Source organism: Microcaecilia unicolor, chromosome 2 (genome assembly GCF_901765095.1).
Source record: "Microcaecilia unicolor chromosome 2, aMicUni1.1, whole genome shotgun sequence".
In the NCBI taxonomy this organism is placed as follows: domain Eukaryota; kingdom Metazoa; phylum Chordata; class Amphibia; order Gymnophiona; family Siphonopidae; genus Microcaecilia; species Microcaecilia unicolor.
In genome coordinates this window covers 374,063,280-374,080,839 of record NC_044032.1, presented here as the reverse complement: position 1 = coordinate 374,080,839, position 17,560 = coordinate 374,063,280, and the positions used below count along the sequence as shown (strand labels likewise).

Genomic DNA, 17,560 nt, shown 5'->3' with positions numbered 1-17,560 from the left:
TCCCACCCAAAACACACCCAGACTATGTTCCTTGGCCATTTGCATGAGCTTCGGTTTAAGACATGCATATTCCAGTTTTGTAAAAAGGTGTACTGGCTACAAAAGGGCCTGGGTACCATTGATCAGACGGATTTCACTTCTATTACACTTGTACCGGACAATTCCTGATCTCCACTTGTTCAGGAGAATTTCTGGGCAACACTATGATAACTATGAACACCAAATACAAAACTTGGAGCAAGAAAAAAAATATATCATTAAAAAAAAAAATTCTTGTAAATTATAGAGCTCCACTAATCGTTGGATCACCAATTTGTACTGGTTGCGTTTGGTACTATTCTTAGAAGAAACTTTATTTCTCACTAGCAACAGCAGATGGCTCTTGGCATTAGTGGATTACAGAACAGAGTCTAACAATAGGTAGGAAAGTTTATTCCTCACTGTCCTACAAAGGTCACAGAGCAGAGAGAAAGAAAGGAAAGGGAAATGGGACTTGATATACAGCCTTTCTGTGGTATTTTGCAACTACATTCAAAGCGGTTTACATATATACAGGTACTTATTTTGTGCACTAACCACTAGGAAGAAAGAAAATCTTAGCTGTAAAGAATTAGTTCTTACGGAGGGGGGGGAAGTACACCCCCCACGGTAAAAATAAAAGTGGAAAGGATATGAAACTCTTTTGCCAGCAAGGCTATTTTTCAGAGTTTCTATGTCTACAGCGTACTTTTATACACCTGTGGTGAGCATTCACTTCTCCTCTACCCTGGACCAATTATAGGTGCTGCATATGTGCTGGAGACTTGCAACTGGGTCCTTCATATGTGCTGGAGGTTTGCAATTTAGGTCCTTGCCATACCTCTTCTCAGTAATTTACATTTGTAATAAGTTATACCAGGCAGCTGAGTTGCCTTAGCAACTGGAGGCCTTATCAGAGTTTGTAATCAGCCAGAAATTCCTGCATATGGCTATTAGCAAAGACTAAAAGCAACATACACAAAAGAAAGAGATCTATGGATTGATGGAATCTTAGCGGACATTGGGTGGCGACGCCGGTATTTGGAGAATAAAACCGGTGCAGGGCGGACTTCTACGGTCTGTGCCCTGAGAAGGCAGGGACAAATCAAACTCGGATATACATATAAAGTATTACATACCATGTAAAATGAGTTTATCTTGTTGGGCAGACTGGATGGACCGTTCAGGTCTTTATCTGCCGTCATTTACTATGTTACTATGAAAGATGTGGGATGGGAAGTAGTGCAGCATACGTGAAGTAGAATATTATAGCTAAACATTTATAGACAAAGGGGACTTAGATGTTAATACAAGATAAACATTTAAGGGCTTATTTTAAAAAAGGCCATAGTGTATCTAGATTTTCAGAAACGTTTTTAGCAAAGTCCCTCATGAGAGACTCCTGATGAATTTTTGGGATCCTGCCAGGTACTTGTGACCTGAATTTGCCATTGTTGGAAACAAATGCAGGCCTAGATGAACCTTTGGTATGACCCAGCATGGCAATTCTTATAAAGAAATATAAAATGTATTCAGTTAGCTGATGCCAAACCTTTGAATTAAGCTAACACGTATCTAACCTAGAAGTTCTGGCTGACATATATTCTTTGCCGTATTACACTTTGCTTACTATTTTATTGTTCAATTTTAAAAGCAACTGAAAGAACTCTGCTGGGACAACAAATTAAACATAGAGAAAAATCTAATCAAACCTTAAAGAGGCCCTCCAGTAATAAAAGCAGCCTTGTAAAAATGAGACCTCTTTCTTGTTTATGTGACACTGGTCCATGACTTACAGGCCTCATCTTTTCAGTGTACTTGTTAAATTCCTTACTCTGATGGAGCTTTACATCATTAGACCATTATCTTTTTTTTTCCTCATGATGTCAGTCCTGAAAGATCTCTCCTGCATTCTGCATTCCACTGCTGCAGTCGCCTTCCTTGTTATAAGTGGCCAGTACAACACACACTGAAATGAAAACCCGTGCTGAGAAAAATGATACCAGCAGTAAAGGAAGCTGAAGAAGAGTAGTTCATTTGTCATTACTATAATTGTGTCTGTATCTTCAAATGTCCTTTGGCAGAAAGATTAGTTTTATCCTTAAAAGCCCATAAAATAGAAAGTTTACAAAAGAACAATAAACCAAGAGTGGCATCTGTGGTACAGGAACTTTGTTAGATTGTATTTTTTGGAGGGTGGGAGGAAGCATTAAAAAAACGACAGTGTATATTTAAGGAAGCTCAATGTAAGTTCAATTAAAGTATAGGTTATGTCCTCATCTCCCCAGAGGACTTAAAATCTAACCAGTCAATCAATATTCAAAGTTTTTTTTATCTAGATAACAGACACAATTGTACAGACAAATGGCTTCATTGAGTCTATCTGTGAATATTCAGCAGTACTCTCTGGATAGTGCTACTGCATGTCTTCACAAACTGCCTTTTCACTCTCCGGACAGAGCTGGGGTGCTCTGGGGCAGAGTTAACATCGATGTTCAGTTTACTAAATGGATAACTTTCCATATAAATTTAGGACAGCAAAACAGCTATCTTGATTTTATCTGGTCTGCTATCCAACTAGTGGTCTTAGTATCGCCACTACAGAATTACCCCGGGGCAGTGGTTCCCAAACTTGGTCCTGGAGGCACCCCAGCCAGTCAGGTTTTCAAGATATCCATAATGAATATTCATGAGATAGATTTACATGTACTACCTCCACTGCATGCAGATCTATCTCATGAATATTCATTGTGGATATCCTGAAATCCTGACTGGCTGGGGTGCTTCCAGGACCAGGTTTGGGAACCACTGCCCTAGGGATAATTCTGAAGTAGCGATACTAAGACCAATAGCTGGATAGCAGACCAGATAAAATCAAGATAGCTGTTTTGATGTTCTAAGTTTATCCGGACAGTTATCCATTTAGTAAACCGGAGTGCTTCCAGGACCAGGTTGGAAGACCTCCAGATATAACTCTGCAGACTCAAGCCACCCACAAAGCTCAACTGGAGACCAGTAGACCAACTGGACCAGGTGCAAAGCACTCAGAACCAGAGGCTGAAAAGTGTGTCCATCCATCTGCTAGATATAGAAAATACTGAGGAGTTGGACTATATGCCAAGACAGATATGTCACAGCTCAATTTTCAGTTCTCTATCTCCACCTGCTGGTTGATGGACACAACTATCCAACAGGTTCTGGAATAGTGGGAAACTGCATAATGGAATTTGTCGTTACAAGCTGGACTTTTGACTTACTACACAGATACAGACTGGCTGCATGGTAGAGCAGAAAGAGCAATCTTCAATAAACAATCAAAGGAAACCTTTTGATTGTTTACTGAAGATTGTTGTTTAATAAAGATTCCTCCTGGACACCATCTGTGAGAGGTTCCTCTTTCTTCTCTACTGTTTGATGCTCGGTGCTTTCCCTCAGTGGAGTTTTTCTTCTGTTTGTGTTTGCCTGGTAGAGCAAACATGTTCAGCCCTCAAAGTAATGGTTAGTTTTGGGGAGATTTTACAACCGGAAGGTCAGGAGAACTGAGCAACAAGTTCAGCAACTCTTATTCGTCCTTCTTTAGACAAGAGAGGTCAGGAACTTCGGAGGCAACTTTTCAACAGCTCACATTATCTATGAGATGTGACCTATAAATAATTCCAATGTATATGAGCACTTTAAGCCCATGTACATTACAGTCAGTTTCAAGCAGAAATAGAGTGCTCATACTGAAACCATATATGTTTTACACCTGCTAATTATGCAGGTGGCTAAGTGGGGAAGGGGGTTAGATAGCATACTTCTTTTTGAAAATGTCAGACAAATGTGCTGGTACTACTTCTACTTATCATTTTTATAGCGCTACTAGATGTACACAGCGCTGTACTCACCTCCACCCAAATGCAATTAAAGAAAACCTGGCTAATAGTGCAAATGGCGTGGAAATCTGTATGTACTTTTCTTCTAGCTGAAGATAGTGATTTGTAGTTAATCCATTAAACCCAGGTAAATTCTTTTGAAAGTTATCATAAGAACATAAGACTAGCCATACTGGGTCAGACCAATGGCCCATCTAGCCCAGTATCCTGTTTCCAACAGTGGCCAATCCAGAGAGAGGAAATTTAAACCACAGGATAAAGTATTAGTACATACCCTTAAGTAAGTGAATAAACTATTAGCAAATCTGAAGGACCCTTTTGTGGTGACCTGACGAGCAGGCCTGCTAACCTATGAAGTTAACCAGGGTTGAGGAAAATACCAAATGTACCATGTGAACCTTTTAAGACCTTGGGTACAGAGAGGGATGGTTGAGGAGATAGGAGAGGAATATGGAGATTTGAACCTGATCTAGGAGAGATAAGTGAGGAGCACCCCATTAACATCCGGGAATCTCTGCAACCCCAACAGAAACTACAGATTCAGGCATTCATCCACCACCAGGACATATTCTCCCCAATGCCAGTTCGGACCCATGTAGCAACCCATCAAATAGTAACTGTACCAGATAAGGTAATCAAACAAAAACCTAACCGACTACCACAGACTAAAAAGAGGTAGAATGAGAGGTGGACGAAATGTTAAAACGAGGGATCATTGAAGAGTTAACTAGTGAATGAGCAAGTCCCATTTTCCTAGTGCCCAAACCTGATGGAACTACCCACTTTTGTGTAGATTTCAGAGGAGTCAATAGTGTATCTCTAATGCCTACCCTATGCCTAGGGTAAATGATTTGGTAGAGTAGTTAGGAGGAGCTCAATTTTTGCCTACAATTGATCTTACTAGGGCATATTGGCAAATTCCCTTACAGAAGATCTCAAAGAAGAGACTGCCTTCATTATCTATACCACTTTAAAGTACTCCCTTTCGGGCTCCATGGAGCCCCAGCTACTTTTCAAAGAATTATAAACAAAATTCTGAAACCACATTAGACACATGAGAGGAACATTTGACACAGTTAGAAGCTGTCTGTGAGGCTCTTAGGCAAGCAGAGCTCACTGCCAACCCAAAAAAGTGTGCCCTGGTTTAGAAGGAAATACAATACTTAGGGCACTGTGTAGGGGGAGGCTGCATAAACCCATGCTCTCAAAAATAGAAGCCATCTAAAATGTAAAAGATCCCAGGACCAAGAAACAGTTGTGAGCTTTTCTAGGACTAACAGGATACTATTGACAGCTCATACCCAAATTTGTAGAGCTAGCTGCTGATCTTATGGCCCTTTTATGGAATAGGGACAGGGTGGTGGACTGTGCTTTTGTCAAATTGAAGGAGGCCTTGTGTAAGGATCCTGTACTACAAAATGTAGACTTTAATTGGGAATTCATTTTCCAAACTGATGCTTTAGGGATGGGCTTAGGGGCCGTGCTAAGTCAAGGAATAAAAGAAGAGGAACACCAGGTTCTATATCTTAATAGGAAACTAACTGAAGATGAATAACAATATTCTACCACTGAAAAGGAATGCCTGAGATATTATTTTTCATCCCCCTTCCTAACCCTGATCTAACTTGCCCCTATGATCCCTTCCCTAAACCCTTGGACCTCCCCCTTCCCTCCCAGGACCTCATTTCCTGGCTATGCCGGGCCACCGCCCATTTGTGCATCTGACTACATATATGCCTGGGTCATCGCTCTTTGTCCTAGACAATTGTCCTGTTAAACTATCACTGCTTATATATACTACGATCCCTTCCATCTCTCACATTCTTACTTTAATCAACCAATGTTCCTTAATTTCTGGACATAAGATAAATTGGGACAAAACTGAAGAACGCTCTCCCTAGACCTATCCGAGCAATCCATGACCACTTACCATTCAGAAAAGCACTAAAAACCCATCTATTCAAACACGCCTACCCAAAAGACCCAGATTAATCTCATGAACCCATCTACCTTACATATACTGAAGAGAAAATGACATTGACCCAGAATCCATCTCCCACCTTACCCTCCTCTCTCTATCACCTGTCTCTACCTACCTACCCATCCATCCTTCTATTATGTTATACTTAATTTCCTACATTACATAACAAAATTCTGTGTTACCTATTACTATGTAAGCCGCATTGAGCCTGCTTTTAGTGGGAAAGTGCGGGATACAAATATAATAAATATATATATATATATATATATATATGACGATGTTAATATATATGATCCGAAATCCTTCCAATTTAAATCCCAATTAACACACGTCAAATACCTAGGTATATATATATACACCATACTATTCCAGACATAGGAGCCAACTTTTCAAAATTATTGGGGGTGCTAAGCCCAGTGGAAATAACTCTTCCCCGGACACATACAAGGAATTTTCTCAATATTGGGGGTGCTCAAGCACCCACAGCACCCATAGAGTCGGCTCCTATGATTCCAGAAACTATTATTAAGAATAAGGATACGCTATTACAATCCTTAAAATCTGCTATAACTAAATGCCTGAACCACATTCCGAAAATTTGGTGGTGATAAGAAATCTTTCATCCTGTGAATCAGCCTAAGTTTGAAGAAAACCTTTTGAATTGTATGTTTTAACTGTTCAGTCATAGAAAGAGCAGACTCAACCCAAACCCCCACATGTTTCAAACAGTTGACAATAGGTGTCTTTAAATAATCATGCATAAAGCTTCCAGGCACTACTGAAGGAGTGACTTTACCAGATAACAACAAAATTTGGGATTTAGACAAATTCAACTTGAATCTATTTGCTTGTAAGCCAGGCCCTAATTGATATAAAGTGCCCTGATACATTACACCAAAATAATTAAATGGACAAATCATCACATTCATATTTCAGGTCCAGGTACTAAACACTGATACAGTACACAGCAGCTCATTCAGGGGTCCTTTTACAAAGGAACGCTGAAAAATGACTTGCTGTAGTGTAGGCACGGGTTTTGAGTGAGTGCCAATCCATTTTTTAGCGCACCTGTAAAATATGTCTCTTTTTTTTCCCCCAAAAAATGGACATACGGCAAAATCAAAATTGCTGCGAGTCCATTTTGGGTCTGAGACCTTACTGCCCGCCGTAGACCTAGTAGTAAAGACTCTGGGCGGTAATGACCTACGCGCATCAGATGCCACTTGGCGCGCGTCCCTTACGTGCGCCAGAAAATACAAAATATTTTTAGACGTGCGTAGCGGATGCGCACCAAAATTGAAATTACCACAAGAGCCATGCGGTAACCGGGCGGTAACTCCAATTTGGCACATGTAGACGCTTACGCGGCTTAGTAAAAGGACCCCTAAATTTGGAAAACACATACGGCATGAAGACCTTGTCATCCCACTATTGCTAGACATCAGCAAAACTACAGTCTAATTCACAGTACTTTCAGGCTTACCTTCTTTTGGAGGACACAGTGGAAAATGAATATAAACATTCCCTGCAGAGAGTTGAAAATGGTGAAGAGATATGCCATGATGACTGTGCTTTCATTAATATACATGAGCCCAAAGGCCCACGTTAATCCCAGCAAGCAGAGGAGAGCTATTGCGCCTATGACCCAAGACCTGTAGAAAAGAATAACAGATGCAAACAAATTGGTCTTTAATCCATACACAGATACTACTGCCTGCTGTTTAACTCGCTTATCCACAATGCTAATTGTGAAAGAACAAAAACTTACATTGTATGTACAATATTTTGTTTTATGATCCCAACCATTCAGGGACCATATACAGCTGGTACAAAACATCTAAAGTCTGAGAATGAAACACATAACACGGAAAGATTATGCACAGAGAAACTAATTTTAGCTCAAGAAAAATCCTCACTCTATGTGCAGTGGTGTTTATGCAAATGATATGTAGATGCAGCCACAGCAAATGAACAAGGAAAACAAACCTCACAGAACTCTTAGCCTCTGCTATCTCACCGGTAGCTCCAGCTGTATTGACTTTTCTGTTAGTATGTCTATTCAATATTGACATATGTTTATTTTCAGATGTGCAACATATTTTGCTTACATCCTCATTTGTCTGTAAACCTTGCCAATACAACTGTAAAGAATACAGCCTCAGCCTTATGAGTTATTGTAAAAATGGATCTAAGTAGGATAGGAACTATTTTCTGATTGGTGAATGGTTTTACTTTCCTAGCTTATTGCATTTCAGAAAGGATGTCCAAGTCAGAACATCACAAATGGATGTCCATCTCAAACGTATTTTAGAACACGATGCATCCAGCATGAGCATCCATTTTACAAACTGAAAGGTCTAAATTATAAACGGGAAAAACAAGGAATATAGACATCTGTGTGGAGGCAGAGGAATGTCTGTATTATAAAATGACCATACAGACCTCCACACAGAGCAGAGGGGTAGTCTAATGCTTAGAGCAGTGGGCTGAAATCCAGGGGACCCAGGTTCAAATCCCATTTCATCTCTTTTTGGTGTTTTTTTTGTGAACCCTCCAGGTACACCACTTCAACAGCATTCAGGCTTGCAGATGTCTTATATATTCAGATACATAGGTATTTTTCTGTCCCTGGAAGTTTCACAATTAAAAAAAAAAAGCTGAAGTTGGATTTCAACATGGATCTCTTGGGTCTCAGTCCACTGCACAAGCGTTAGGCTACTCCTCAGATCTGAAGCTGTTATACAGCATGGTATCCCTTGTTGGTTTCACATTCATTGGATAGGGAGGGGGACAGCAAAAACTGGGAGATTAAGGCGGTGTCATGCCGTAATCTCTCCAGTGAACATCTGCTCAATTAGAGAACCTTTATGTAACCTGGACGTGACAAATACCAGGTCAAAATAACAATATTCATCTTTTTAGCCATGGACGTCACTTCCCCTTCTGAGATCAGAGTAGGATGTTCATATTTTGAGCCTTCCCTAGTCCTGCCCCAAACATGCCCAGACCATACCCCCTTGCCATATACTGCATTGTTAACAGAAACATAGAAACACAGAAACATGGAGGCTGATAGACCACATGGCCTATTCAGTCTGATCATCCATGCCATCTACTCTCCCTATCACTCCCTTAGAGACCCTATGTGCTTGTCTCAAGCTTTCTTGAATTCAGATACTGTTTTTGTCTCTACCACTTCCACTGAGAGGCCATTCCACATATTCATAACCCTTTCCATTAAGAAGTATTTCCTCAGGTTACTTCTGAATCTGTCCCCTTTCACCTTCATCCTAGACCCCCTCATTCCAGAGCTGCCTTTTAATTGAAAGAGACTCGCCTCCTGTGCATTTATGACTCGTAGGTATTTAAATGTCTCTATCATATCCCCTCTTTCCCATCTTTCTTCCAAACTATACATATTCAGATTTTTTAAGTCTGTCCCTGTACACTTTATCACGAAGACCACTGACCATTTTAGTAGCCACCCTCTGGAATGACTCCACCCTGTTTATATCTTTTTGAAGGTGCAGTCTCCAGAATTATACACAGTATTCTAAATGAGGTCTCACCAGAGTCTTATACAGGGGCATTATCACCTCCTTTTCCTTATTGGACATTCCTCTCCCTAGTCCAAAGAAGAGCAGAACACTCATCTTAGTATGATAAATAGGCTTTATTTATGCCACTCTGTAAAATGTCCCGACATGGCCATGTTTTGCCTCACTAGAGGCTGCATCAGGGGCTAAAACAGCTGTGTGGCGAAACATAAAAACATACAACAAATCATAAAACACCAATCCTGAATACAAAAAACCATGAATACATTATTAGAGTCAGGGTCAAACAGCAAACCTATAGACGATAAGGCTAACATATAGGTATAAGATTTACAGACATACTATTAAAACAGGGTTACTTAATAAAGCAGAAACGCAGTATGTCTCTACACCTTATACCTGTATGTTAGCCTTATCTTCTATAGGTTTGCCGATTGACCCCGACTCTAATAATGTATTGGTGATTTGTTTTTAACTAATGTTTTATGAAGTTGTTTTAATAGTTTTTAGTGTTCAGAACTGGTGTGTTTTAGACCCTGACACAGCCTCTAGTGAGGCGAAACATGGCCATATTGGGACATTTTAGGGAATGGCACAAATAAAGCCTATTTATCATACTAAGATATGTATTCTGCTCTTCATTGGACTACTTTCTGCACTGCAGAACATTTCGTTCCTCTTCTGGTGTTTTCATTCCTCTCCCTATACAACCAAAGCATCTTTCTAGCTTTCGCTGTTGCCTTTTCTACCTGTTTGGCCTCATTAAGATCATCATATTTGATCACACTCAAGTTTCACCCCTCTTCATGGACAAAAGTTCTTCACCTTCTAAACTGTACTGTACCATCAGGTTTTTGAAGCCTAAATGAAGTTTTTAGCATTAAATATAAGCTGTCAAATTCCAGACCATTCCTCTAGCTTTGTTAAGTCCTTCCTCATGTTATCCACATCATCAGGGGTGTCTATCCTATTGCAGATTTTGGTATCATCTGCAAAGAAGCAAATCTTACCATACAGCTCTTTAGCAATACCGCTCTTCGAGCAACATGGACGTATAGAGACTGAGCTCTGCTTTCCATGCTTCAAATTCCTTTATCATACACTCTGAACCCACTTTTTAAACTTGTCACACTCATTTATGCTGATTCTGGCCTCAGCCAAGCATAACAAGCAGGAGTCACAGTTTCAGAACCAAGGCATTAAGGGCCAGATTATATGTATGTCAGCTAAACAATCGACACCCCCCAAAAAAAAATACATGCAGCTTATAGAATACTCCGAGCGCCCATCTGCATGAATAAATTTAGTCATGGGCAGTTATGCCAAGTAAAACTTGGTGTAAATGTCAACGTCTAAATTAGATGCAGACTAGGTGTATTCTATAACAATGTGCATAAATTTTAGAAAAGCCCATGACCCACCAATTCCATGCCCATGGTCACGCCCCCTTCTCAACTATATGACTTAGAATTTACACGCATCCAGCTACAGAATATGCATAGACAATTGTGTGTGTAAATTCTAATTATCACCAATTAGTGTCAATAGTTGCTTGTTAATTGGCAATTATCGGTGCTGATTGGTTTAACTAATTAAGATGTGCACTCGAATCTAGAAAATGACCGGATTTGCACATGCAGCCTAAGTTGCGGTATACAGAATCTGGGGTAAATGCTCAAAACATGAACCACCTTCACCTTGCAAGTCCAGTTCTGACCCACAAAGAAAAGGTCTCGATGAGCATGATCATGCAAGAATTATTGCAGGTAAAAGAACTCATAAAAGACAATAAGGAGACCTTAACTGAACTCAAGGAAGAGGCAATTAATATTAAACAACAGCTCGCCTCTCATTCGTCTAACCTCAATATGGCGGATAATCGACTCAGCACTCATGACACCCAGTTACAGGCTGTACCAAAAATAACAAAGGGACTACACAACCTTGAGCGCAATCTAGAGGACCTTAACAACCAGTCTAGATGCAACAATATTAAAATTTTGGGCCTAGCAGAGAAGTGTGAAGGTTCCGATATATTCCAATCCCTCACCTGATGGCTTACTCAAACTGTTCCGGGGCAGAGGGAGCAGGGAACCAGCGGAGCCGACAGGCGCACTCTCTGCACCCCTCCAGCGGTGTGCACCCGGGGTGGACCTCCCCTACCACCCTGCCCTTGGTATGCCACTGGGTGCTATATCCTGTGATTGTAACATTCTTATCTGCCTGCTTGTTGTTGTTATAGAAGATGCCATTCCTGCAAGGTTTTATTGTATTTTCTTTCAACTAATGGGATTTTCTGATATGCTTAGCCTCATGAAGGCACTTACATGGCTCTCTTTTTCTATGTTTATACTTATTCTGGGTTGAAGGATTTGTTGATTGTGTGCATTGTGTTTTTACTTAATACTACTGCACAAATATCAAAGGGTATCAAGAGGTGTATCAGAAATGTTTTTAAGAAAAGGGCCCCCAGGATAAACTAACTACTTTTACTACATCCTCCGGCAAAGAGTTCCAGAGCTTAAAATTTTCCTCCTATTTGTTTTTTCCTTGAGTGTTCCCTAGTCTTTCTACTTTGGGAATGAGTACAAAATCGATTCACTTCTACTCATTCTATACCACATTAGGCACTGTTCCTGATCTGCTTGGAAGCTTTTTCATGTCTAAAACACAGATATAGCTGTGCTTTGACATAAAATATATAACTAAATTCAACATAATTTACTAAGCACTTACAAGGATCTATAAGAAAAAAAAAAAGGGCCCCCCTAAAATACAAGCCTCTTGACTCATTGTAAGGAAAAATCTTTCTTCTTTCATGAACGCTTTTAGCCAAATCACAAGATATCCACACCAAATGGAAATTTTAAACAAATCTACTCAGATTTATTTTTTGCTGGGTTCAGTTTTAATTTATTGGAGGTCATGTACTGAGAAATTCCTCACAAATGCAATTTAAGTCTATTTATTGCATCCATTTATCATGAGCTCACTGATACACAGACTGATCATCATCTAGAAAATGTGATTTTTAATATTGAACTTCTGGATTAATTTGGAAAAAAAATATAGACAGATGTCAAATAGTGCAGAGACAAAATGGAGTCTTGTGGGTTCTGAACAATAGATGCTATGGGGAGGATGAACATTAAATTATGGTGCATTTTAAATTCTCCTTCCAAGAACAATTTAAACCAAGATAAGGCAGTGTTCTTCATTCCCAGTGTCTATAAATATTTAAGTAAAACAGCATTGTGTATGCTGTCAAATATCACTGATAAGTGAAGCAGAATTAAGAAGGAATTGTTGCTGTTAGCCAGATCTCTGTTTAGGTTGTTGACTAATGCTACAAGAACATAAGTGTTACCATACTGGGAAAGACCGAAGGTCCATCAAGCCCAGCATCCTGTTTCCAACATTGGTCAATCAAGGTTAAAGTACCTGGCAAGATCCCAAAACAGTACAATACATTTATGCTGCTTATCTTAGAAATAAGCAGTGGGTTTTCCTCAAGTCTATTTTACTAATGGCTTATGGACTTTTCTTTTAGGAAGCTATCCAAACCTTTTTTTAAACCCCGCTAAGCTAACTGCTTTTATTACATTCTCTGGAGACGAATTCCAGAGTTTAATTACACATTGAGTGAAGAAATATTTTCTCTGATTCGTTTTAAATTTACTACTTAGTAGCTTCATTGCGTGCCCCTTAGTCCTAGTATTTTTGGAAAGAGTAAACAAACGATTCACGTCTACCTGTTCCACTCCACTCATTATTTTATAGACCTCTATCATATCTCCCCTCAGTTATCTTTTTGTCTCTGTATGATGTTAAGGCTTACAGCAAGACGGATTGTTGAGGAATACAGCATTGCCACAGCACCCTCATTTACTGTCCAAGAAAAGGGAATGATGGAGACAGGTTTGTAATTTTTTTTGCTTCACCCTATCTAATGAAGGTTTCTTAAGGAATGGGCAAGCTCTTGCCTTCTTCAATGAGTCAGGCATGATCCCTTCTTTCATGAGTGCATTTACAATAAGTACAATGGGCTTTGCTCAATTATATTTGGCTGACACGAAGCCGAATTTTGCATTGGGCATGTAGGTAGGAATTAAGACATCTTTCTCTAGTATTTCACAAAAGGTTCTGCTGAACTTCAAACATTTAGGCACGACAAGCATTTGTTGGCATAAGTGTGGGAGCAGAGACAAATGCCAGTAACATTTTGAAAAACAGATGTGCATACCCCATTGTAAAATGGAAAATACAGAAATCTGTGGGGTCAACCAAACCATGCTCTCAGCATGCCCTCTTCAAATACGTGTACATGCACACATTTACAGAGGAGGTGTAAATCTGTATGCCATCATAGATAGTTCTGAGATCTTATTTTATAAAAAGCACATAGGTGCTTGTGTTGCCTTTATTTAAAAAAAATTAGGGCTGCATTTCAAATACATTTTTAATCGTGATTAAGGATATATTATTTAGTTATATTTTTTCCCTACTGCAGCTCCTTGTGACTGTGGGCAAGTCACTCACTGCGTCTTTTACAAAGCCTGTGTGTACCTGACGGCAATCGAGCAGTGCCGTACGCTGCTCAGTTACTGCCGGGTTACAGGAGCCGGTGATAAATGCTCCCCCCCCCCCCACTGAAATGGGTGCACAGCAAGTGCTTCACTTGCAGAATGGCCATTTCTTTAAAAAAAGAAAGACCTGCCTTTTATCTGCTGTGGTAAAGGGGGGCCTTGTCGTACAAATATACACACCAACACGAGCACAGGCCCCCTTTTGCTGCAGCTTCATAAAAGGACCCCTTATCCTTCCAGAGTCACAAGGAGCTGCAGTGATGAAAAAAAAAAAACATAGCATACCTTTAATCATGTGATTAATTGTAATTACAAATTTTAATCGAAATGCAGCTCTAAAAAAAAAATCAAAGAATAAAAAGTAATAAAAAGATAAGAAATACAAAATACAAATTAAAGAATCTAATGCAGCCCGCAGAACAGCTACAAACAGCCTTACAGCTTTCACAGCCTACTTCAGAAAAGCAAGCCTAAAAAAATGCATAACATAGGGTCTTTTTTGGACATTTAACATAAGTGTCCTGTTAAACAATTAATCCTCCCCAACCTACCCCACCATGTGTACCTACACACTGTTCACACCTTGTATGTGCTACATAAATCATAACAAATAATACTGTTACCGGTGGTTTGGCAATACACATGAAGCATATTTACTCTGGAAATTGTATATGCCTGCTGTTTCCCATGTACATTTTGCTCTTCCACCTCATTGTGAATAATAGAAACTGTCAAGGATTTGCTCAATGCAGATATGAGTGCTTGCTCATGAGACCACCCTGATAAATAGAATTTATCAACCATTCCAAGGTGGGTTTTTTTTTTTAAATATGCTGTAAGGTTCATTATCTTCATAGCTACAAAATGCATAGATTCAGAGACAGGACTCCCAATATTAGGACATAATGATGCCAAAAACCAGTAAGAGAGAAATAAGCAAAACTTAAATCACAGCAATTTTTGCTATTCATTTTTAAAAAAGTAGCAGCTATGGACCTTATATAATATGGTGATGATCACAACACTGTATTTCACATGATAAAAGTGAGGTTATCACATTTGCCAACAACCATATGGCGAGCATGACTTCAAGTCAACTCTTTCCTGCTATATGGTGCCTAGAAACAGATTTTTTTTCCCATCCAGTACAGTACAATGCCATCTGCTAAAATTTGCATACTCCAGCTAGTGATTTGTGCAAAATATATATTTATATTTTTTAAAGAAACCTCAGTAACTGGGAATTTTCTCCCCATCATGGTTTATGGGCCACAAAGAGTCAATCATTTTTTGTGTATAAAACACTGATGTACACATATATAAAGGGCTTCTTATAAAGTTGTGCACAGACTTTTACCCACAGGACAAAAGGTGTAGCGTTAGGTCAAGGAATGAAAATAGGAAGGGAGGTTTCATTTTCAAAGCTCTACGTGTACTTTCTTGTGTGTACTTTGCAGCTACAAATGCAAAGTATATGAATGCCAACCACATTTTCAGAGGGGAAACTCAGCAAAGAATTACCATTTAAAGTTTAATGTCTATGAGAACTTACTTAGGTGCTCTTTGTAGCAATATACCACATATGAGTGTTTTATATTACTAATATAAAATGAAAGTCCAAGTGCCTAAATGATTAATGAAAAAGCCAGATTTTCCGGCCGGATTCATATTTGGTCTGTATTGTTTCTGTCTTTAAGCAATAATGCTAGCTGATTCCACAAAGTAGGGGCCTGAAAGGTAAGTGTAGCCTAATGAATGCATTCTACAGAGTGAGGCAGGGGTGTAGCCAGATGGCCAATTTTGGGTGGGCCTGAGCCTAAGGTGGGTGGGCATGGAATTCATCCCCCCCCCCAATTTGCTCTTCTCTCCACCCCTCCCTGCCCACAAACCCCAAATATTAAATACTTGAGCTGGCGGGGATCCCCAAACCCTGCCAGCTGAGGATTTCCTCCTCCTCCTCAAGCAGCCAGCACTCTTCCAAATGGCAGCCAGCAGTACTTGCTTCAAATTGATGCTGCTGCCGGCAGGCCGTGCATGCTCAGTGCTTTTGCTTGTACGAAAACTGAGCATGTGCAGAAGGGCCAGTCTCAGCCTCAGTTCAAGGCAAGTGCTGTTGGCCGACATTTGGAAGAGTGGGGACTGCCCAAGGTCAGAAAATCTTCAGCTGGCAAGGTTTGGGGATCCCCACCAGCCACAGCAAGAGTGTCACAATTTTGGGTGGGCCTAAGTCCAAAGTGGGTGGGCCCCGGCCCACCCAGGCCCACCTGTGGCTACGCCACTGGAGTGAGGTAGAAAAATGTAACTACCTATAGTTTTTTTTGCCATTTTCTCAGCAACTGCTTTGAATTTCAACAAGAAATTTTACATACTTATTTAGTCACCACACTTTCGTATTACTATTAAACAATTTTACATTATCTTAAGCTATGTTTGATGTCACTGACAATTTAGCATTATTACCTAGTGATTTTTACTCTTTAAAAATGTTCACGCTAAAGCACAGTAAAATAATATAATTCAAATGATACAATTAACGATGGGCCAGAATTTCACAGTCACTGTGAATGCTCAAACTGTTCACCCCCCAGCTTTAACACAGGCCTTCAGTCACTTTGGGAAGTTCTTAACAGCCTTGTCAATTGTTCCCTGTGGCAGGCTGTCCCAGATCATCTGCAGCGCTTCCTTGAGTTTGAGGCTTCGGGTGGAGATCGTGATAGGCCTCCAATAGTGTTCCCCAGACAAAAGTCTACGTCACTGTGACGTTATTAACAGTAAGCTGGTACCCTGTTTTGTTTTTTAAATAATGGTAATTTTACAGTGCAAATACATTTGAACATTCAAAAATCGCAGGTGGTCATGCTAAAAAGTATATAACTTCACCATGTTTAAACATAATCTCACTCCATTTGACGCATAAACGCAGATAGTAACAACAAATAAAGTTGTATAATTTCAAAATGAAACTCCAAGCGGTTGCTGAAGAAACAAATGACTCTAGGAGGTTTCTTTTTTTTGTTCTCTCACCCTGTAGATGAATGCTGTGAATGAAGGAAATGACAGAAGATGCAGTTACCGGAAAAAAGGGAGTGAGTAGGGCACCACCAATCCGCTAAGTAATTTGGCTGGTATGTACGTACAGTTTGAAAGGCGAGGAGCAAAATTTTGACATGAAGCTTAAAAGCTACTGGCAACTAGTGACAGATTAGAGTCCCATAGGCAGTGGTGTGCTGGAGCAGGCTCTAACAGGCTCTCGAGAGCCATTTGTTAAGTTTTTAAGAGTTTTGGGAGCCGGTTCTCCATGGTTACTTTAACAAATGGATGCCAAAATGTGGGCTTGGGCCCCTCCTGAATTCTCTTTTACTTTGCTGGTGAGAGAGAGCCCCCTGTTAACAATTTACCAGCACACCCCTGCCATAGGTATCTTTTGCAAGCACCATCGGGAGACTGAAAATTGTGGTCCTCAAAACACTTAGGTAGAAAATTTTGGCTTCTATGCACATATGTGCATACGTGCATCTATGTGGCACTATTCTCATAAAATGC

At 39.9% G+C, this 17,560-nt stretch overlaps 1 protein-coding gene across 1 annotated transcript in view; it reads right to left on the bottom strand.

Annotated features, from left to right (window-relative positions):
- ADGRL3 (adhesion G protein-coupled receptor L3) overlaps positions 1-17,560 on the bottom strand; it is a 1,077,673-nt gene that overhangs the window by 108,743 nt on the left and 951,370 nt on the right. The window contains 1 exon segment of the mRNA XM_030194565.1: positions 7,358-7,526. Coding sequence (XP_030050425.1) covers positions 7,358-7,526 — 169 coding nt within the window.